General features: G+C 42.7%; 1 protein-coding gene across 1 annotated transcript in view; it reads left to right on the forward strand.

The window, feature by feature from the left end:
• The window catches only part of RNF144B (ring finger protein 144B), a 32,307-nt gene extending 18,287 nt beyond the window's left edge, over positions 1-14,020 (forward strand). The window contains exons 4-8 of the mRNA XM_009958722.2: positions 4,784-4,844; positions 10,374-10,578; positions 11,728-11,872; positions 13,591-13,680; positions 13,877-14,020. Coding sequence (XP_009957024.2) covers positions 4,784-4,844; positions 10,374-10,578; positions 11,728-11,872; positions 13,591-13,680; positions 13,877-14,017 — 642 coding nt within the window. The 3' untranslated portion in view covers positions 14,018-14,020. The remainder of the gene's footprint in view (positions 1-4,783; positions 4,845-10,373; positions 10,579-11,727; positions 11,873-13,590; positions 13,681-13,876) is intronic.
• The last annotated feature ends 9,171 nt before the right edge of the window (positions 14,021-23,191 follow it).

The following is a 23,191-nucleotide window of genomic DNA, read 5'->3' on the forward strand; positions in this document are numbered from 1 at the left end:
GGGAAGGCAATGGTTTTGGCTACAGACTCTGTTTCAAATAGCTGGTTACACAAAAAAAGAAGGAAAGTTTAAAAGCAATCTCATTAAACAACATGTTTGTCCTTTCAAGCTCTAATAGTACAATAAACAAAGATGATTTGGATTCCTTCCTGGAAGCAGAAGGTAGAAGAAACATCTTACGTTAATACAGTTTCTTTAACTGTGCAGACTTCATCTGTCTAGAATATTCCTGTCTCTCTTGGAATTTGCTCCCTTGATTTAATTGGTTCAGTTAATATTCCTAATTTAAATGAGAGGTAGTTTGTCAGGGTTTGAAATGTTTTTTTCTTGGTGCAAATCCAGTCACCAGTGTAAGCTATGAATCTGGGTAAGTCTCAACTGCATGCAGGGATTTCTAATGCAATACCCACTTGGATAACATCTAGGGGATTGTGTTTTGCTGTTCGTGATTCCTGTATTGTTTTGAAGCTGGTAACATTGATGCCAGTGATCCCTGTATACATTATCTGATTTGGATTAAAACTGTGCAGGAGGCTTAGTAAAGGAGATACTGATTTGGGCTCTCATCTTGCCTCTTATGTTTCACAAGGAGAATTACCCCTTTGTATGCAGTGCAGATTCTGCTTATTGTTCCTCCGTCTGTGTAGATCCATGATCTACCCCAGTGCTGACCTGCCAGAGGGTTGTCAGTGCTTTGTAAAGCGATGCTGAAATGGGACAGTGACCCACATCTTAGAATTCTTAATTGTGTTGTATTCCATACTTAGCTGAACAGAAATCCCATTGGGAGTCAGTTTAAAATACTGGTTTTATTTTTGATTTGAATATTGCTTTACATTTTGCTAGGGGTGAATGAAATGCTAAAATGCGGAGGAAGGTGAGAAAATGTTGCAGGCTGACCTATCTTTTTCAGGGTCAAAATTAAAATTTGTGTTCTCCTTTACTCGTTTTTAAATAAATCCAAGGGGAGCAAATGAGAGAGTCTTAATTCTGTTTTTATTTGTCAGTAAATAAGAGAAGACCTCCTTGATGGAGAAAATGAATAATTTAATATTTCATGATGAACCTAATGAGCATGGTAGCTGATGAAGAAAGATGTGGGCATAATTTCTAACAATAAAGAGATTGAACTCCTGTACCCCTTTCAAAAGCAAAACCACAGGCCAGGTAAAAACTGTTTTGCAGTCCTTGCAAAACTAGATGGTGCCTCTGTGAGTGAGACTTTCGCAGAGGTGGACAAAGCAATCCCTTACAAGCAGCTGTTGCTGCTGCCAGTGCAGGATCTGCCTTTGCTGCGTATCTGCTAGAGTGAGAAAGGGAGAAGAACTCGTCCTGGTGAACTTCCCTCCCTCGGCATTATTGAGGTTTGATTCATATGGGTGTGAAAGGAAGTAAGATCTATTCAGTTTTCTTGATTGTCTCCTTGCATCTCTCTTGAAAGTCTGAGAATAGGTGGAGTAATGATTTTCCCTTTCCACTGTGGTAGCCAGTGTTTAAAAACAGGGGAGTTGGTCTTCCTTGGTTCCTGGTTGCTGCACTGCCGGGGTTACAAGGAACAGTCTGCCCCTGTGTAAACGGAACCAAATTATTTCAAACCCTTTCATTTTCCTTCCTTTGCTCTTTTGTCTCACGTAGTAACAGCACCCCTGGTTATCGTGCCACGTTGGGCAATCTTTCTGGACACTTGGCAAAGGTCCAGCTGGAGCCTTTTGTGGCACTGAGCCTTCAAAATTTTGCTTTTTTTCCATGGATATTTATGCTTCAGGTGAAAGCTGCTGTTCTTACTGAGAGCTCTTACGTGTTCTTGTGCTCTGTAACAAGAGTATTTTAACTGCAGATGTTGCTTACAAGGTATAGAAAACCAGAAAACATATTTCAACTCCCAGCAGTCTAGGAGGTCTCAAATCAACATCTTTTCAGGAGAGGAGAGTCCTTGCCTCTCATTTCTTCATAGGTTTTTATTGTAACCTTAACCCAGTATTTAAAAAAACCCCAAACAACAAACCTCTAAAACTTGTCCTGTAGCATTTCTTGCTGCATTGAATAATTTCATAGCCTAAAATAAGAAACACCTGCTTTCTGGTGTGCTTGTGGTCTTTGTCTTTTGTCCCTTTGCCTTCTCTTGGGTTGCTGGTTGGCTTCCTCTCCAGATCTCCATCCTCTGTCCAGCCCAGAGGCGTGGGCAGTTGTGCAGGAGAGGAGGTGTTTGAGATGGACTCCTGGGTGGGGCTGGAGAAGTTGTATGAAGATGAACATGAAGACTCTGGTGCCAAGTAGGAGGAGATAAACACCTAATCCCCTTACCCTGCTTATGGCTGTCCTTGATTAATGAGATTAAAAGTTCACTGAGGAAAGGATTTGCTGTTTTGGGGGGGGACCTGATCTGTTTCTTTTTTTTTTTTTTTTTTAATTGAGCTTGCACATACAGCTCTGATATGGCACTGAATTCAGGCCGCAGCAGATCAAGCATTCCTTTCCTTGTGCCTAAAGATACTAAATCTGTGAGAGGTTTTGGCTCAGCAGCTCCAGGGTTGACCTCTGTGTGGCTGCTATCAGGAGCTGGACTTTCAAAGCCTGTGGGAGACAGTGGCAGAGGTGATGGGCTGTGTGTGTTCAACGCCGAGAGCTTCGTGCAGGGAGGGGGAAGCTGAGCTGTGGATATGGAAGAAGAAGAGTGGGGCTGGGTGAAAGCAGTGGGGAACGCTGGCATGGTAAGATCAGGTTTTGAATAGAAGAAAGGGAAGCTTTCAGCACTGACTCTGCTTCGTATTGAAATCTGGAATCAAACTCCTAACTCTGCTCCCACTGTAATCAAAAAGGCCAATTTTTAATACGTGGGAAATTCTGGGCTCAATAGAACTGCTCTTGAAAAACTGTTTGTGAACAGCAGAAGGAAGCACAGAAAGACCCCAGACAACTAAGTGTTCACTTATGTGGCTCTTAAAGCATTGAGACTTGCTGTTCTAATTTAGTCGTAATGAAGGAAGATTTAAAGTAGTTGCCAATGCTCACCCAGCTAGAGAAAAGCAGATGACTCTCTCTTGTTTTCTGAACTCTATTTAGATTTGAAGCTGCCCTGGGGAGGAGTGGGCAATACTGAAATGATGTGTCTTGTGGATTTTATGTAGCTTTGTTGGTTGGCTTCATTCTTTGCTGAAGCTGCTGAACTTCACCCTTTTTCCCCTGTTATTATTTGTTTTCCAAGAGTGTTTCAGCTGACTTCTGATGAACAGGTGAAGAGTTTCCCAGGAAGCTGTCTGTGTCTTACAGTCATAGTAATGTGATCTTGTTTAGCCATGCAAATACTTTCACATCAAAAATAGTTTATGCCCTGAATGCAGAAGCTGAATGACAGCAGTACTTTGACTGAGGGCTGACTAAGAATATGCTTTGTAAAGGTTTGTTGGTGTTTCCCATTTTGATAGTAAATCCTTTGATTTCTTCAACTATAAATATTGTAAGCATGTTTGAACACTTAAATCTTGACAACAGTTGGATTTTGTATGACAGTGGTTTAGGTCAAATAAATGATCTAAACATCTGCTTCAAAATGGAATTTTAATTCCAATTGATTTTGAGATCTTAAGAAAGCAATTTCATATTTTATATTATAGAAATTGATATATTCTTTCTTCCATCTATGAAAGCAAATGTATTCACAGCATGATACTGAATACATATTGAATTTTTTTGTCTTTGTATTTCCTCTCACAAATGCTGTGTCACACGACCCAGAAGGATAGCAGGGGCCAGTGTCCCCTTCACTGAGGTCAAAATTTTGCCTTTTACAGTGATCTGAAGGACTGTGGTGGGATACTGGATGTGAGGGGTTGAGAGCCCTTCAGTTTGAAGCTGTCAGTTCTACACTGTCTCACAGTGCTTCAAATGATCAGGTCTTGTACTAGTATTAGTCTAGGTTTATTTTCAGTAAAAGAGAAAGACACTTTCAGTGCTGGTGCAGTATTCAGATCAAATAAAGAGAACGATCTCAGATTCTGAGTCCAAGAAACATGTGGCTTCTGAAGTGTCTGTGAAGTTTCTTTTGAACCCCTCCTTACCCCATATGCAGGTTTGCTTATTAGTTTTAAATAGGGTACTTGGTTTTCTTACATAGAATGTTAATTGGAGATTAGAGCATTTAGCCTTTTAGGCTGCTAGTTTAGTTATGGTAATGTCTAAAATTTATCAGCAGAGCCTGTTTGTCTATGCCAACTAAATTTGTTAACTCCAGTTCCCAGTGGGCTGGTCTGTGTTTAAGGCAAATTCCAACAGCAATGGCATTAACTGTCTCAGCCCAAAACACATGAAGCGAATAAAAAATGGAAACCAGACTAGCTTCTAAGTTCCTGAGAGGTAGGTGACCCCTGCTGTTAAGATTGGGGACATGAATGAGGAACCGTTCATTTGAGCTGTGTTCTTATGCACGAACAACATGCAGCAGTTTCCAAGGCTGGCAAGCTGTCACCCTTCATTACATTAAACCAACATGAAATAAAATTGAGAAGTCTGAAGTGAGTACAGAATCCACAGAGAAGTCTTTTCTATGCATAGTAAGAGAGATGTGGGCTGAACTACGAGGCTGTGTGGCTGAAATAGGAAAGGTCAAGAGCTACTTTACATTTTGGAGAAGGCAGTGAAGGTATGGAGGAACGTGGTGGTGGAAGGAAAAGAAGGATGCATTTGAGAGCCAGCTGAGGAGAGCAGGTGTGTAGAACAGGGTGCTTCTTGATTTTTTTCAAGTCTGTGTTTCTAATGCTTTTTCTATGTGTGTTTCTCATTTCAGATTGCCTGTTTGGTGCCTGTTGACCAGTTTCAGTTATACAAGAGGCTGAAGTTTGAACGAGGTGCGAACCTTTTGGTTCTATTACTTTCATTTTTAAAATGTCACTGGAGGCAGCAGTATTACATGCTGCAAAGACAAAGCCTGTTGGGTGAGTTAAGGAAGAGACAGAGAAGATGTCTTTGAAATAGTTTAAGAACAATCACTAGATCTGACTGGGCTACACAGATGAATTTGAAATTATTTCAGTGGAGCAGAATCAACAGAGTGACAACTTACTGAAATACCACACTTGTACTGAAGCTTGTGGGCAACACACAGATTGTGAGCCTGAGGCTCCATCGTTCTTCCTGCAGCATGCTCATCCTGGGTCCTTGAGGTGGTAGTTGTGCTGGTAGAACTGGTGCAGGGCAGCACACACAGTCCTTTCATACATCCATATGGATCTTCAGAACTTCTGGGGGAGACGGACGGTGCAGGGCAGCACACACAGTCCTTTCATACATCCATATGGATCTTCAGAACTTCTGGGGGAGACGGACCCTGCAGTGTGATGGGGATTTTTGCAAATGGCCATGCAAGAGAACTTTTCTTATGTAGAAGCCTCATGTGTGTTCCCCTAGTATGTTTTATTTTTTGCTGAGGGATAATTGGACTGCTCATTACTGAGTGAGGCCTATTAGTAAAGAAGTTTGAAACTGAAGGTCTTACTGGGGCCAGGCTTTCCTATGCCAGAGGTCAGCCTTCTGCTTCAGAAGATGGTTCCTTGCCAAGGATGAAGAGGAACTTGCTAGTCAGAAAGACGAGGTCTCATGCTGGTTTTAAAGACTGACACCAACTTGAAAGTCTCAGCTGGAAGTTGCAGTGTTTTTCAAAGAACTCACTCCATGGTAGTTTACAGGGTAGTGTATCTGGCTGATCTGCCCTGACTCTGCCAGTTTTCAGACTTTCCTTGAAAGACTGTATTTGTGTTCTTGTTTTGCATGCACACTTAGATGCAGATGGATTGGGAATGTGTGAAAATGCAGAGGTTCCTAAAAGTTAGGCACAGTAATGCACTTGAAAAGATGGTTGGATAGAAGAATATATGGGTTTTTGCAGAATCTCATCTGGCATGAGTCACGGTGAATGACCACAAAGTACGAAAACTGCAAAATGAGTATACCCAAGGGTGCCCCAGAGTTCATGGGCCAATGCAGATTATAACTATGATTTGCAAGCACTCAGGCCAAAAAAGAAAAAAAATCCCAAACCCTGGTTTCATTTTTTATTTATCTTTCCTATTGTACCTGCTTCTCATTTATCCTCAATTCCTTGGGAAGTTGCTCCAGTTCATAAGCCAAGCAGTGACTTGTCCACAGCCCTAGACAGTGGAAATCAGAGCTTGTTAAGTCACCATATTAAAGGGTTAAGAAAGGGAGACATTCTTGGAATACATTAATCTGTTTTACATAAAACCTTTTTCTTAACTGAAGATTGAGAAACTGATTTCCTGGTATCTCCTCCTCTGTAACTAGGCAGAGCTGAACTCGTGATCTTTTGTCCGTCGCCCTGTTACATCTCTTGTTTTTACTGCCTCCCATGCACAGAAGCCTGAAACTTGTCTATTTTTTAAATCCTCCTTCCCTCTTCTCTCTTGTCTAAGTCTGACAAATCCTCCTCCACCTCCACTGCATCTCTTCATTATGTTTCTAAGCTCTGTCCTTTCTCCTTTATGATGAGTAAAACTAGCATCCAAGTGGCAGGCTTAAACATAGCCTTTTTGCCTTCCCTGTTGGCCCCAGCAATAAATCCAGCTTCCTGGTGCCTGGGAACAATGATTCCTGCTAACTAAAGCTTTGACCTGGACACCAGCCCTAAGCCCAATCCTAGCCAAGACCCTTTGCCTATCCTGAATTTAGCACTGCTCCCAAGGCTGACCTTTTAGACTCATCAGTTGGACTTGGCTTATTAGCTTCTGCAAGCCTGAAGCTCTGTTCTCAGACCTGACCCTAACCTGGCAAAGCCCAGCTGCCCTGACCAATGCTAACATTGGCCTGACAGTCTTTTTCTGAAACTAGCAATAAACCTGGCTGATGGCACCTGCTGGAGCTGGATTCTGACCCAGCATCTGCCCAGGGACTCCCAGCAGCTGAGATCTGTTGTGTGCCTTGTGTCTGTGTCACCCTTAGGGCAGCCTAGCCCTTTTCGAACATACGCTACGCAAAACCCAGGCTGCTGCTGCCTGTCTCTGCCCTCTCCTCTCTAAAAATAGGCACGTACAAGGGTGTCCTTCAGGACTTTTGCTCTGATCAACAAAGCCCTTTATTCAAACGGTTCAGCTTCCAATATATTTAGACCCTTTTTCTCTCAGCTTTAGTCTGTTGAGATATATGGGCTCTTTGCTTCAGCACCCTCTTTGCTTTACTAGAAACAAATAACCAGTTTCTTGGGTAGGTTTAAAGACTTGCTCTTGGTTTATAGTCTTTGCTTACTGGTCTTGAAGTGATTGGTAAAGCAAATGCTTCTCACCCTTCTAGACATTTTCCATCGTGAGATGAATTTTGAGGAAAAGTTTGAAGACCTGAAGAAGGACTTATACATCCAAAAGCTATTTTGCCCATCCCCCATCTGTGCTAGCTATTTTCATAAAACAGATTTCCTCTCCATTTGCTTGGTTTTAAAAAAAAATGGGCAGATAATATTGGGTGAAAAAGTAATGAGAAGTAATTTGCATACAATTGTATATCTAGAGACACTTGCTTAGATTAATAAGGAAGGCACTGAAAATATGCTATTCTTCAGTGGGTTTTGTGCTCTTAGAATGCAAATGTTTTCAGGCTTAAAACCAAGCTTTCTTACATATCTGCGATGTTCTGCATCCAGTCAGGACATAGCCACAGAGCTTCCCTGCTCCATGCTTTAATAGAAGAAGCAGGAATTTCTCTGTGTCTGTTTAAGATGGAGTAGTTGTGGTCATCAGAAATAATGAAATAGAGGAGTAGGATGTGGTTAGGACAAACGCATTATATTTCTATTTCTGTGACAATTGCCCAATAGGTGGAGTGGTAGATGATGGGAACCTCCATTTTATGCCTGACCGAAAAGCAGTCCATTTTAAAGGGATGTGTTCCTAATATTCTGCGAAAGGAATAGGCTCATCCTTTCAGTGAGTACCTCTCCTGAGCCAGAAATTCTCCTTTTTTCAGGATGCTGCATTTCCTCTGGCTGTCTCCCACATCTCACCTGCTTCTCGCATGTGTTGTGAAAACTGGCCAGATCCCTGCCTGGTACTGGCAATGTTTGGGAAGGTTTTTCCTCATGAGAGTGGAACGAGTGTGGCTGAACTGGCTGGGGCGAAGCAGGGGAAAGGCTCAGGAGAGAAATGGCCCTAATGAAAAGATGGAGCAGCTTATCAGAGCAGTATGATAGCCTCTTTCCTTTTTTTGGCTGCTCCTTTTAATTTTTTTCTGGTTTTTCTTGTACTCCGTGGTAAACCAAACAGTGTGAGACAGCATGGATTGCAAAACACTATCTGTACGTTCTTTGTAAAATGGAGGAAGTGGGAGAGGAAGGAGTTTCATCTCATGCATTACGTCTTGCTGCAACAAATTTGTCAAAATCAATAAGATAGCAAACTCCCCTCCTCCCAGTGATGTCAAAACCAGACATCCTGTCTTTCATTCAAAAGCAGAATAGGAGAATTTAGGTTTCCAAAGTTAAGTATGTTAAGCAGCTATCTGCAGGAACTGAACTTTGCCTCATTTTAACTGCTGTTTATCAACAGAAAGCATACAGAGCCTACTGTGTGAAGACTTAAATGCAATAACCAATACTTAGCCATTGTTTTAGCCAGTTCAGAGTTTCTTTTAAGAGACACCGAGGAAAGCCACAGAAATAATGATTTCTCAGTCAGGCCACTACTTTTTAAAAGAATATAAAAACGTAAAATGGCTTGTACTGCCCATCCGTGTCTCTCTCTTCTCACTACAAGTGAAGCTGCTATTTTGTTCTGCCTTTCATTCAGTAGAAAGCAAAATGCTTGTTTGTTTTGGGAGCAAAGGAAACGTGTAAGAGAATAGGAAGAGAGAATGCAACTAGATTCGTGAAGTGGCTGGAGGTGGATGGTACAGGTGTTTTGCTAGCACTGCCTAAATTACAGATGAGAGCCTTTGCCATGGATATAGAAATTCTCCACATCTGTCAGAGCACTCTGATACAGACTTAAAAATTACCTGAAGTCACTCTGACATTGTGTACCTGTGTGTCCTGCAGCCAGCAGAGAGGATGATCAGCCTTATGTGATTCCTCATTGTGAGCGTCCTGGACAAATGGGAGGGAGGGATGGCTTTAAACAAACTGGAAGTTTTCAAGGTGAACAAAGAGGTTTAGCATACTGGAAAAGAACAGAGTTTCTAGTGCATGTTAGATTATGAGGTTTGTGGGGTGTCCTTCTCCCCAGATGTTCATGCATGTGTGTCTAAATAAGAGCTTGGGGTAGAGTTTTACTGCTAGTTGTACAGTTTCTAGTTTCTAAGTATCTGGACACTGAACTGATAGTCACTGTTTTTCATGCTGACTGGAGCATCTGCCAGATATCCATCCACCAGCCCCCTTCGCTATGGGCTAGCAGCAACCTCCTGCAGAGGAGCCATGCGGGCAGGGGGATTTGCATAGGAGGAAGTGCTTTCAACTGTTCAGCAAGATTTGCCAGAAAACGTATGTCTGGGGCACTTGTGCAACCTTTTGTTTCAAGTGGGACAATATTCTATCTGCTGGAGGTACAGAAGTTTGACATCTCGTAGTCAGGGATTTCCACCTGTTCCTGAGACATACCCTCCATCTATTTGTTTTCAGTGGTGGTACCAGAGAGCTCCCAGGGAAGGAGGAGAGGCAGGTAGCTCCTGCAGGCATGACAGCCCTTTTCTAAGGAGGCTCTGCAGCGTGGGAGTGTTTGGCTGCACCTCATGGACTTCAGCCAGTAGAATGCTCACACACAATGAGCACCTCCTACAGTGAACATGTTTCAGCTGGGTTTCTGTTGCAAGCCCAAATTCCTTGAATCAACATTTTTCCTTCTCTGCCGTGCGGTGATGTCCATAACTCAATGTCTCCACCCTGAATCTTGCCGTGACTGTTCTAATGATACCTTACCTGACAAATAATGATCATATGCTATAGTGAATATTAATTGGAGTTTGTAGATAAAGGGGTGGAAATAAGGCATGGAAAGTGACTTGACGTTAATTTAATGACAGTCCTTCTGCTATTTACATGAATGATACTGCATGGCTTGCGCAAGTGAAAGACATGGAATGGCCTAATATCACAAGACACGTGCTTCTTAGCAAGCAGCACTTACGTTTGTCTTTTGTACCTCCCTGTAAAGGCAAAGAATATGTCCCATGTCATGTATTGCCGTTCTTGTGATGCTTCCAGACTGCAGGCCTGCCTAAAGAAGAGGAGTAGGCCCAAATGCCTTTGGGCATGGGCGCAGGGGGCTTAAGCTTTCCCACCCACATGCAGAATTGGGTCTTGCATACCTAGACATATGTCGCTGGAATGAGAAGGGGACTGTATAAACAGCTTTATTTCTCTTTCTGTTATGTTTCAGAAGTCCACTTGGACCCTCAGAGAACATGGTGCCCTGCAGCTGACTGCCAAACGGTGTGCCATATCGCACAGAGTGAGTCAGGAGTGCCGGTGCCAGTGGAGTGCCCAACTTGCCACCTGACATTCTGCTCCTCTTGCAAGGAGGCATGGCACCCACAGCGCCTATGCCAGGAGGACCAAACTACTCCAGTACCAACTGAGCAGGGGTAAGAGGGGAACCCATGAAGGCAACGTGGTCTTTCAGTTCCTTTTGGCACGGGGTGCTAGCTCTGTGCTTCATATTAGTTTCATGGAGTGGCTTCCTTCTAACATCTGAGGTGCATCTCTGAGACTTCTCATCTTTCCTAGCATTTCCTAAATATAATTCCACTCTAAATATTAGTTTAAATGATACATTTTAGTTTTAAATACTTATTATTAATATTATTTGGGTACTTACCAAACTTGTGATGCCACTGACACTTCTGGAAGACGAAGCCCTCCGGGGTTTGGAATCTGCCTAAAGGCTTTGTTTTCCTGCTAAAATTATGGCTCATGCCCATACATAAAATCCAATACACTATCATTCTGGGAACCAGACTTTGCTTATACTATGATTAAGAAATCACCTCTGCCTAATATTTGTAGGATCTCTGCATATCTGAATCTTAACTCTTACACAGAGTGGGTGTAAAATGTCCCATTTGGTTTGAGAAATCTGATTTGTGCTCATTTTGTATAGGTGTAAACAACCTACCAATAAGTTTACGTAAGGCATTAATTTACAGAAAGACAACACATTTGTGTTTGTTATATAATGTCTGTGGCCATCCGGCTTTGTTTTCAGAATCAGATTAAGTTCAGTCATGTGTGTTCAAAGTTTTCTATCATTTTTTGCAAGAAATGAGGGACTTACTTAAAATTTAAGCATTCTGCTTGCTAGAGACTTCACTGAACAGGAGTTGCCAAACAGGTCTTGACATAATTTTTCTTCTCCAGGTTTGATCTTTGGCTTTGGTGGAGTTTAAGGCTATTTTGCTGGGCAGGGACAGTGCTCTAAGTTGCAGAGTCCAGTGCTGTTAAATGAATGGTGCAAGCTAAATTTTAATGCTATAGATGATAAATTTGTGTGTATAATGATTGTTGGCTTTATGTAGCATAAAAGACCAAGGGAATGGAGTTTCACTTTTACATTATCTTACACCTAGTAGTGAGTATACTTCAGTATGTTGTACTGAGCATAACAAGCTTCACACATTAAGTGCGTTAAGACATTAGATGCTGTCTAAAATAAGCACAGTACACAGTAGGCAGTGCGCTGAATATCAACAGTAATTAGATTCACATTTCACTTTAATATTTACCTTCTCTTCTAGATCACTTATTGGAATGGAGACAGAGGCACCAATTAAGCAGTGCCCAGTTTGTCGGATCTATATTGAGCGAAACGAGGGCTGTGCTCAGATGATGTGCAAGAACTGCAAGCACACGTTTTGCTGGTACTGTCTACAGAACTTGGATGTAAGTGCTGCAGAAAAATCAGCTAGATAAAGGGTAATGAGGTTGGGGTTAGTCTGAGGCCCTGTACAAGCCCTTCACCAACTTGTTGATATCATAGTGTATGTCTTAGCTCAATGCAGCTTCTGACTTGTTTTTTCTGTCTTCTCATTCATCCAGCACTTGTATTTATATCAGCACTCTTTTTCTATAAAGAATTGTAGCCATGTCTGTGGGTCCCATGTTCTTTGACAAAAATGAGTCAGACTGGTTGCTTTCTGGAGGACCATTCCAGCAGTACCTTTATCTGATTCCTTCTTCCAGTGCAGTAAAAATAGTTTGATTGAGAGCCAGGAAGTAAGTGTCTTCCACCTGCTCCAACTTCAAGGGTCACAGCCTATCCAAAAATTGGTATGGTACTGGGTGAAGGGGGTTGTTTCACGTGTGGGTGCGTTAAGAGTTCATATGGACTAGGTCTTCTTTAGTAGTCTATCTCTGATGCCATGTTTGCTGAAGAGAATGATTGGTTAGTAGGCTTCAGGATAAAATGTTGGATTATGAACATGTATTATGAAGTGCAGTTTGCTAGTTATTTCTCAAGTGATACCAACTAGTCTCAACTCATCTGGACTTCAAGCTTCCTGGCAGGATGAAGAGTACAGGAAGTAACGTGGTCATGTCTATGACAGCTTCCCTTTTTGGCACAGTCATCAGTAACAACTGTCGGAGTGTGAAAAGGACTTTACCAGCACTTGAAATAAAATGTTAGATGCTGCATGGCTTTGCTTTTCTTCTTTTTTTTTTTTGTATTCCCCAGTCAGCAATGAGACTTCCTCATTCTTCATCCTTCCTTTTCTCAGTGTGCTAAACAGGTTTTGGTTAGCATTATGTCCCGTTTCTGTGTGTATGAGTATTTCAACATGAGTCTTACGCCTTGCTTCAGAGTGCATACAGTACACAATGATTGCTTAACACCATGCTGAGCTGGAAGACTGTCAGATTCTCACAGACTCTGCAGACACGTCCTTAACAAGTTTTTGCCAGTTCAAAGGAGAAAGAAAAAAGGAACTGTAGTTGTGTGATTCAAATGTAGTTTTTCTCAGTGTGCAGAGTTACAGGAGCTGCAGGTGTAGATGAAGGTAATACCTGCAGAGCCAAAGAGTAGGGCTGAAAAATGAAAGAGGAAGCAGCGTCAGGTTACAGCGCAGCTAGCTAAGGGACGGTAATGCAGGGCTTTAGTCACCTTCTGAAGAAAAAATGGACAATTTAATAAGTATTACTGGGAAGAGAGGAAGGCAACAGGGATTTCCTACTTTTTAAATTATCCTGTTAAGCCTAGGAAGAAGATTACTATAAAGTGTAGGGGCAGCAGCAGGAGAAGGTAGAAGTACCTGAGGAAGATGATCCCTCAGATTGCTAGCTTTCAGGAATATGTATTGTTCACCATATCATCACCAAATTACAGACTAGATACTTGTGCAGTGGGTGCAACACATATGCTTAAGCTTTTTAAAAGTGGGGGAGGAAAGACACTATACAATAGCTCAGGTCCGAAACACACCACACTTCTTGAAACGGCAAGGACTTCCTCTAGATAATTTTTTGGAAGACAGGTGAACTTGTCTGCTGACAGCTGGTAATTTTAAAGCTGGTAATTTTTAAAGTTGTATTTCTAGTCCAGTCTTGAACCTCTCCCTGCAGTAGTGTAACCTGCTCTTACAGCTTCTCCCTCTGTTTTTCAGAATGATATCTTCTTGAGACATTACGACAGAGGCCCTTGCAGAAACAAGCTGGGCCACTCACGGGCTTCAGTGATGTGGAACAGAACGCAGGTGTGTTCCTTGTCAGCTGAGCAGAGCTCTCACGCATGCATGAAGCAAAGAGATTTTACCCTTCACTGAAGGACCACGATGATTATTTTCATGTTTTCACCTATGTTGTGTGACCTGTCCTTAGCTTATGCATGCACACCTGTATTTTATTTTACACATTAGCTAAACACGTATTTTTCCCCACTGTGTCTTTCAGGTTGTGGGGATCCTCGTTGGACTAGGTATCATAGCGTTGGTGACCTCTCCCTTGCTGCTCGTGGCATCTCCATGCATCATCTGCTGCATTTGCAAATCTTGCCGAAGCAAAAAGAAGAAACACAGCCTGCCAACCACCTAAAACTCTGTGTCTGTTTGGGCCTCCATCTGTACAGCATATATATGTGAGAAAGCACAATGGTTGTATTTTGGTGCCATACCTACCAAATAATACTCCCTTTTTTGCCAATTCTTGGGATAAGTGCCTATTCTTTACAGGCTACTCTATCACTGTCAAGTCCCAGCGTGGGAAAAGTCTAGATAATTGTGCAGTACATATGGTGTAAGTTTTTGTTTCATAAAAGGAAAACGAGACACCATTCAGTAGTTCATACCCTTAAATATGAGCCGCCTTCTGAGACTGCCAGAACTTTACTGTCTTCCGTCAGCTGCACATGACTTGATCCTGCAGTATTATTCTGCCTTTGCAGACCCAGTTGTTACTGTCATGCTTTCTGTCGGCTCTTGGTGACAGATTTCTCAGAAAATTTTGGGTATTTTATAAAAGGAGGAGAGGGAAAAGCCTGATGAAGTTGTTCTGCCTGCTAGCTTGTGCCCCATTAAAGGTAACAAACTGTTAAGAAAATATATTTGACAGTTTCCTGTCAACTGGCTGCCATAGAGTTTCTTTCAGCATTGAAATCAATTTGATTTATGCTATTGATCTCAATTACAGAAGTAACAACCAAAAACACTATTCCTAACTGAGGTAGGGGTCTGTTTTGAGAGATGGGACTGCCTTGAGAAAGCTGGGTTATTTTCAGATCAAACATGACATACCTACCTTGAAATATTAGGAGTATGCATATTTCCCTGCCATTGGGCATGCCTTTTGTCAGTAACGTGGGTGTAGGAAACTCACCATAAGAAAGGCCATGATACAGCTCCTGTTTTGTGCACAGTATTGGGATCTTGGTTGTGCTTTCATAGAGTGGCGGCGTGTGTATGGATACACCAAGTACGTAATGCACAGTTTATCTTCTAGGCAGCCAGTGTGTTTTTCAATGGTTTACATGGGGTGGCAGCAAGAAACCTGTAAAAACTGACTTAGACCAGGCTAAGCCAAACTCTTCTTTAAACTTTATGGACCTGTTGAAGTGAGTACTTGAGTACTCCATTGGTGGGTATTTCTTCTGTCCTGCCCAAGGTTAACAAACCCCGTTACCGATAATTTTTAGTTACTCTAAATCTGAAAGGCTGTCATTTAGTGAATGTTTCATTTTAATTTGCTGCCTCACCTCCAAACTGATGCAGGCCCTGGTATCAGTTACACCTGCATAAGTTCACTGAAACTTCACTGAAGAGCTGGAGTTACTCCAGGCTCTGCTCCCTGGAGTTTATTTCCTTAATGGCTGGTGCTCCTCACAACCCAGGCCAGTGGCCGCCTTTGTTCTGGACTCCCGTCTGTGCATTCTATATCTGTGGGAATTGATACGAGTTTGCACTATATGATCCCTTGTAATTCCAAACCCCTTTCGATAAGGGTTGCAAGGTTTACAGGAAATGCTCAGCCCGAGTGTCGCATCAGGCTCACCCTCCGCTGGTCTGCCCTCCACCGTGCACACAGTGCGGGGCACCTGAAGAGTGCTGCCAGGAGCGTCTGTGCTGTTGCGTTTGGCCAAGCCTCAGGAACTTCGCCTTCTTGGCAGCCGTAAATGTGACCTTTTTTTGTTTAACTTCACTCTCTGGTTCCTGTAACAGAAATGGTAGATGTTCTTATTTTAAGAAAGTGTGGTCTGTTGAGCAGACTAGCAGGGACAAAAGCCTTAAATGTTATTGTCTGTTTCACTTTTAAATTGATTTGTTTTATGAATGCTGTCTGACTTTGCTACCAGTTGTGACTGGAGGGCAGGCAGTGCTCGCCAGTGTGAAAGGCTATATTTATTCTCCATCCACAGCTTCGAAGGGAAGCAGAAAGGTAGACAGTACATTCTAAATACAGAGTGCAATGCAGGCAACTGGCATTTATAATAAATAGAGAATGTTTTCTCTGTGTGTTTTCTTTAAGAGCAGTAATGGTAGTGCTTGGGGGTACTTGAGGCAGATTAAAGTGTCCAGCCCTTGGCTTTGCACTATTTTTCTACCTACGTTTTTATGGCACTACTGTCATTTTTATTTTATTTATGAACTTGCAGTTGAGAGTCTTACTTTAATGAAGCCTCAAGGACAAAGATGTAGGAGCTGTACAGTCTCTTAAGCATAACCAGCGTTGCAATGTACCAGTATCCTTTGCATGTTAAAATTTGTGGGTTTTTTCGTTTCTTGTGGTCTTACCTATGTCCAATGCACCCTCTGCTAGCCCACTTTATTTCCTTGTCCTCTTCCTCTTTCCCTTGTCCTGTTTTTGCTAAAATGTCTAATGGAATGGAGCATCTCACAGTTTTTTCATTAATACTGCTGTGTTAATGAAACTGCCAAGTTCATCTCTTTGTTAAAGAAATGCAGCTGAAGGCAGTGGTCTTGCCCAGAGTACAGTAAGGGACACATGGTCACCATTCGTATTTGACCTTTTTTGGTTCCTTAAATGTTGGCTAAGTTAATGCAGATCTCTCCTTAGAGTGGCAGTTTGTTTAAATTATTTGAAGGATAGTATTTGATAAAATCATTGCACATATGCCTAGCTGTAAAGTCTGGGAAAACAACACTGTTCAGTTTGGTTTTAACTCCTCAGTTTGGTGTAGGGTAAGTCCTTTCAGGGGCTGATTCCTACAGAGCAGAAGGAAAGTGTGCCTTTTCCCTGTGCACATGTTATTGTGCCTGGTGGGGGTACCAAAAGCAGTAGAAATTCAGTATGCAGGTGTTGGCACAACCTGACAACCAGAATGCCAGTCCATGCATCTAAGGAGCCTGTATGCAGACTGGTAGCGGTGGCCCAGGCTTTAGTTGGGGGGTCTTTACATAAAAGCTTGATAAGGAGAGCATGAGCTACAGGCACACCTTCCTTTGGCCGTGTAGGTGCAACAAATCGACCAAGAAAGAAGCTCTAGAAATACTTTAGAGCTTAAAATAGAAGTCTTATGAAGATTATTTTCTTTAAAAGGCTGTGTCCAGTGCACCATGTATGCTGGCTGTTCATTGCATGGGGATACTTGAGTATTCAGTAGACCCTGACCTGGCCAGCTCATGCGGATGCGCTGACTCTGCCGAGTGGAGCTGTACCTGTGCTGAAGTGCTGGGAGCAGTAGGGCCCTGATGCCTTGTTTTCCAGAAGGCAGCTATTTTGTATCATGCTCACAGAGTTTCCAGAGGACCATTTTAACAAGAAAGTTTTTACAGTGTTGGGTTTTGGTTTTGTTTTGGTTTTTTAACTTTATAAGAAAAAAATTAAGTCACTTTATAAGAGATTTATTGCAAGCATGACAAATAATGCTGACAGAAATTAGGGAGAAAGAAACAGAAACACAACTCTTCTAAATCAATGTAGCTGTAAATCCACCCTCTTGAACTCCATCTGTGTGATGTGGTGCATGGTAGTACCAGGCTTCACCCCTCTACCATCTCTCTTCCTTCACCTGTGGCAGGTGGCTGGTGTGCAGGTAGCACCCAGGGGAGAGCTCAGGGCAGGGTACTGGGGAAGGAGGAGCAAGGGTCTGTGGCCCACCATCCACTCTGGCTTCATCACCAATTTGACCTGGGGTCTTCAACCACTGAGAGGGGCCTTGGGGTTTTCAGGCTGGTTACATTACATGGATAGTGTTCACAGATGTCTTGTCTCCCTTGGAGAACAGTAGTGGCAAGTACAGTATTCCCTTTCAACTAGGGACATTCAGCCCTTCTGAAAATTAGACTCTAGATATTTAAAGGTTAGATCCTAAAATCAAAAGCCCAGTGCTGGAAATCTGGATTTTTACTCCAGTTGACCACACATCTCCATGACCACATATCTTGTAATTTCTAGCTGTCACTGGAGCTGTGTCAAATACAGCTGAGGATCCAACTCCCCATCTCATGTCCTTGTGCTAAAATGAGGATGATCATATCTGCTTCCCGAACCACTTGTTAATAAAAAGAAAACGCCATGCAGTATTAATGGTGCATGGGGTTACTTACTACAAAGAAGGGCATGAGAAGTAACAGTATTTAATGTTTCTACAGTCCTTTGATGATACTAAATGCTACTTACTGTTGTCTGTCCAGTAACATAGCATAAAGTCCAAAGATAAGTTTAAAATGTATGTAATTTTTACTTGAATGAACCAAGAGAAACTGGATAATACCTTCATTTTTACTTAAAGATACAGAAGTGGACAGAAATCGGCTGCATTTCCACAATGGGATGATGAACTCAACTTTTGGCTGCTGTGTTCTCTGGTACCACAGCGGGTGGTTGTGTTGTAGTGCCTGCTGCTTTAAAAGTTTGAAATCTGTTTTGCACTGTAATCTCCTCCCAGTCACTCTCATCTTTCTCAAAGAAATTCCTTTTAAGATCATAGTTTTCATCCTCTATCTCAGGCCAAAGATTCATAGAGTGAAATTAGTAGATTTCTTTGTATGAGGATAAAAACCTTCCAACGATTTTCTCACAGGTTTTAGTGAGAAATTTGATGCTGAGATAAATTACCAAAGAGAGACTTTCCAAACTCAGCTTGTTTAGAAAAACTCATTCAGACTGAAGTAGTTGTCCTGGAAGACCTAAATAAGGACTGCTTTGTTGGAGCTGATAGGCAAAGGAGCCCCACAGCTTTTGAGCTTCACAGGAAAGATGCTTCCATTGTTTAGCAGACCTTTTTGGAAATGTGCGGGGGGGGGGGGGGGGGGGAATTTACATCCTATATACGTAATTTTATTGTATAAATCAAAAAAGTTTCTCTTGTATGGCTTCATATTTTAGGGATTCAAACTCCCTGGAGGCTTTCCAAGGTATACTTATACAGTAAGATAATTTAAAAAATACAACAAAACAGTTGAACAGAGGGTGCCTAGTTACAGAACAGTTGTAAGAGGTCGCTCACCCATGAGTGTATAGGATCAAACCCTAGTTTATGTGGTGGGCAATAAAGATGTGAAAATTTACTCTCCTGGAGTAGTGAGAGTTGATTCTTCTCTGATCTGCTGGAAGGTGAGCTTACTGGTAAGATTCTGGAAAACTTCAGTCGAATTTTTATTTGTCCTCTAGTAAATTAATGGAGTGATGAGTAATGAATGAGAGCTGAATGGTTTTGCTGAACAGGAAGCCCGAAGGTCTGGTTCTCACTACACTCAAGTTACTCAGAACCAATGTGTTTTTATAATTTATAATTATAAAATTCATATAGAATTTATAATTAGTAATAATCAAATACTAATTTTGAAGTATCATTGCCTTTTATCATATGATAGAGTTATTTTAGTTGCATTCATACTGGAAGCCTTTCTGCTTCCTGCAGAGAAGGTCATGGTGTCCCTGGCAAGGTAAATTCCTGGGATGTGGTGCAGTCTGCAGTTTACTGCTATTTTTTAGTTATATCAGAGGTTTTGTTATGATCCCTCAAATTAGTTCTTTGAATCAAGCAAATTTCTGTTGTTTTAGAAAGGTAGTTTCCTAGTGATGCATTTATTTGCCATCACAATTTGGGCTATACACGATGATACTGGTTGACAAGGTCCACCAGATTTTTAGAGGACATGACCTCATTCTTCCCCCTTCTGTCCAAGAGACTTTCTCTTTTCTTGACTGAAATTAAGGACTTCAGTCATTTGCTTGTGCCTTCCAGATGCCCGAACAGAAGCAGCAGCTTTTGGTGCCTGTGTATGGGGAGATCCCAGACTAGTTGAATGTGCGATGCTGCAGCTTAGGCGCAGCAAGTTGCTTAAATTTCAGGAAGGTGCCTGAGCTTTATGGCTTGCTGGGCCCGTGCAGCGGGTAGTGCCCAAGGGACTCATCCAGGCAGCTTGGGGAGTGCCACTGGCCATACGGCACATGCAGTGCTGGGCCAGTGCTGCACTGCAGCCGTGGTGCCGGGCTGTCTCGTCCTGCGCCTGCGTATCCCGGAGTTCCATCAAGGTCCCTGTCTCTAGCTGGCCCTTTCCAAAACTCCCTGCCCACCCACAAAACTCCCCAAATTCAGCAGCAAATCTCTGTTCCTTTCGTTTTCTAGTTTCTGCTACTGCCCTGTTCCAGTTTCAAAGATGCCTCAGTTCAGATGGGTTGTTTGGAGCTCAGCTGGTCCAAGCATTGGCTTTGCCCAATGAGCAAGACTTGTGAACGAAGAAAAGCAGAACTGTTAGTACCACAGTGATGCTGGCATCGTGGGTGCCAAGGGTCACCTTGTGACAACTCTCTAACTGCCCCAGCATTGCTGATTTCTGAAAAATGGTGCGATATTTTAACTATATGTGACTCGAAGTGGCCCAGTCTGACACCGAGGTGCATTTCTGAGTGCAGGTGTGAAGCGGCAGCGGTCGTGGACCTCTATCCTGCCCTGTCTGAGGCAGGTGCTTGGCTCTGCACGTTGCAGACAGAGGCACTGGGTTTTGGATGCGTTTGCTTGCAATAAAGCCTTGCCTTGCGAGGAGCAGGAGAGAGGGCGCGTCTTTGCTGCACGGGGCGAGTGGCATGGCGCAGAGCAGCTTTGGGTGCACGGGGGTGAATTCCTCCTCAGCGTCTAGATGTTGTTTCCCTTGTACCTGGTCAGGCTTACATTTTGTTTAGCTGTTTTTTTTTTCTTTTCCTTCAGGTAATATACTTTCTTCACCACTTTTCTCCTGGTGAAGGGCAAAAGGGTTTGATCTTTGTAAGATTTGTTAAATATTTTTGTGTTTATAAGAGGAAAGGTGACATATAAAGAAGAGCTTTTGTAAATTTTTTGTTGTATGATTCAGCATTTAAACGTTTTACGGATGCAGTTTTTTGCACTCTCTGCATACATTCATAAAAATGTATTTATTTTCTGTCTTTAAGGTTTACTTTTTTTTTCTTCTAATGTTATAAAATGCAGTATGTGCAACATTAAAAATTAGTGTAAAAACATTGTCTCATTTCGTTGTAATTCTTAACTGCCTTTACAAAGGTGAACATAGGAAAGTATACGAAGAATTTGAACACATCTGGGGTACTTAATGGGAATTTTGAGGGTAAAAGAGGTTAGAAGAGGTGGGATCAGAATCTTGACTCTTTCTTACTTTCTCAGAAATAAATGACATTAAAATCCTTCTAAAGAGAGCAGGGCAGGCCCTGGGTTAGTCCCTGAGTGCTGCTGCAGTAGCGTGTGGATGCCCCAGCAGTGGTGGTGGTTGCAAAGTCCGGTGGAGACTGCGATCTGGGGCGTACCAGGTCAAACCTGGAGGAGCCAGAGCTGCCCCAGGCTGTAGGTGGGGGACACACAGGAGGCTGCACAGAGAAGAGTCTGCTGCTTCGGAGCCGCCTTCCTCTTCCCTGGCTCCCTCAAGCCTGCCTGCCCTTGCAGCAGAATTAGGCCCCATGCTCTGTGTTTCTGAAGGACGTGATTGGACATGAGGAAAAATTTCTTTACTGAAAGAGTGGTCAAGCATTGGAACAGGCTGCCCAGGGAAGTGGTGGAGTCACCATCCCTGGAGGTGTTCAAAAAACATGTTGAAGTAGCTCTTGTAGACACGGTTTAGTGGGCATGGTGGTGTTAGGTCAATGGTTGGACTTGATCTCAGAGGTCTATTCCAACCTAATGATTCTATGATGAAACACTATACCCTGCTGTGGAATTGCAGATATACATGCTCCTTAGTTTTCTCGCACACCCACATCCTGCAGTGCTCAAGAGAGACAATCACAGCTGTGTTTTTGAGCGTCACATATTAAGGTGATGTTTACTATTAAATATTTCCAGCATAGCTACTATTACTCAAGAGACCGAAGGTAGGATTTTCCACCTGGGTGACACATCCTTGAAAACCCAGTGTGCCATCTGTGGGGCTTTTCACCTCAACAGATTCTCTGAGAGGTCTTGAGAATTTTGCCTCTGAGGACACATTTGCAGGATGCGAGTTGAGGAGAATGTCACCATTGTCACGTACAGCTCAAAATTTTGGTCCTGCCTGTACATTTTTTTTCCCCCACTGGTTTGCTCAGAGTAAATTCAGCACTGATGTTATTCCACTTAAACACAGTAATTTTATTTATTTACATTTTTTTTATGGCCAAGGCTCTGGTCTTGTTATGTGCGTGTACAACAAAGCGTCCGTCCACACGGTGACATGGGTGACGTATTGCAGCAGACAAGGTTTCCAGCACGGCACTTTTCCTTCAGAAGTTCTTGCTGATTACCAAGGAACCAGCTTTGTGGTGGGAATGCGTCAATTCTGTCAAACTCATGATGGACACCAGCTGCTAGTAGCCAACATGCGTGGTCCCCTGCCAGCCTACCAGCTGCTGGTGGTGGGCAAACTGCCCGGCTCCCCCCCGGTAGACAAGTGAACTGCCAGCTCCTCACCTGGCAGCTTTGAAGAAAAAAACACAACAAATCCTTTCCAAGAAAAATTCGACATTTCCGATTTTCTCCCCGGTTTTTAAAATTCCAGATCAGACGAGTCTGAGCAATTTTCAGCAGAGTGGAAGGTCCAGAGGCCCTGTGACTCCTATATGGTCACATCTTCTTCCACACACACTTGTTCTTCAGCAGAAACGAGAGCTAATTATCACATTCAGTTCACTCTCTTAATGTGTGTGAAGAGCTGGCACTTGCCACTACTCCTGCCAACCCAAACATCTTCTGACCAGTTTTGGAGGAAAAAAAAAAAAAGGTCGATGGCTTCAGATTTGATTTGATCCCATCTTCAACGTGCAATTTTTCCCCCAGTTCCTGTACTTGTCATGAAAGCTGGTTTTCTTCAACAGCCTTTTATTTCAGGGTTATTTATAACCAAATCTCTGGATTTTAAACTCCTCGTGTTTTTTTCAGGTTACAAAAGATGTCATTTACCTTCTTAACCTGTGTATTTAACAGGCATCTGTCCACCCACACCCCTTCTGCACAGGAGTGAGTGTTGTCATAAACACTACCTTCGGCCTGATCCATCCTTCCAGTTTGACAAACACCACCCACGTCACCCTTGTAAAACACCTCCTCTGGTCTCCCAGCAAGTGGGTTGACATTTTTGCTCCAGGGTGACCCTGCAGGTGGTGCTGCCCATCCTATATCATCATTCTGTCACGCTTTTCCATGGGGCCCATGACGTCTCCTGGGGATGTTTCCTCCTCCGTAGGCATCCATGGCCTCTGAAAAGATTTGTCCTTGCAAGTGTATTTTCCAATGGCCTTTGACCCTGGTGCCTGCATGGCACCTCCTTTCTCTTTCAAGCTCTA

The sequence above is a fragment of the Leptosomus discolor genome, chromosome 8, assembly GCF_034619465.1.
Source record: "Leptosomus discolor isolate bLepDis1 chromosome 8, bLepDis1.hap2, whole genome shotgun sequence".
NCBI lineage: Eukaryota > Metazoa > Chordata > Aves > Leptosomiformes > Leptosomidae > Leptosomus > Leptosomus discolor.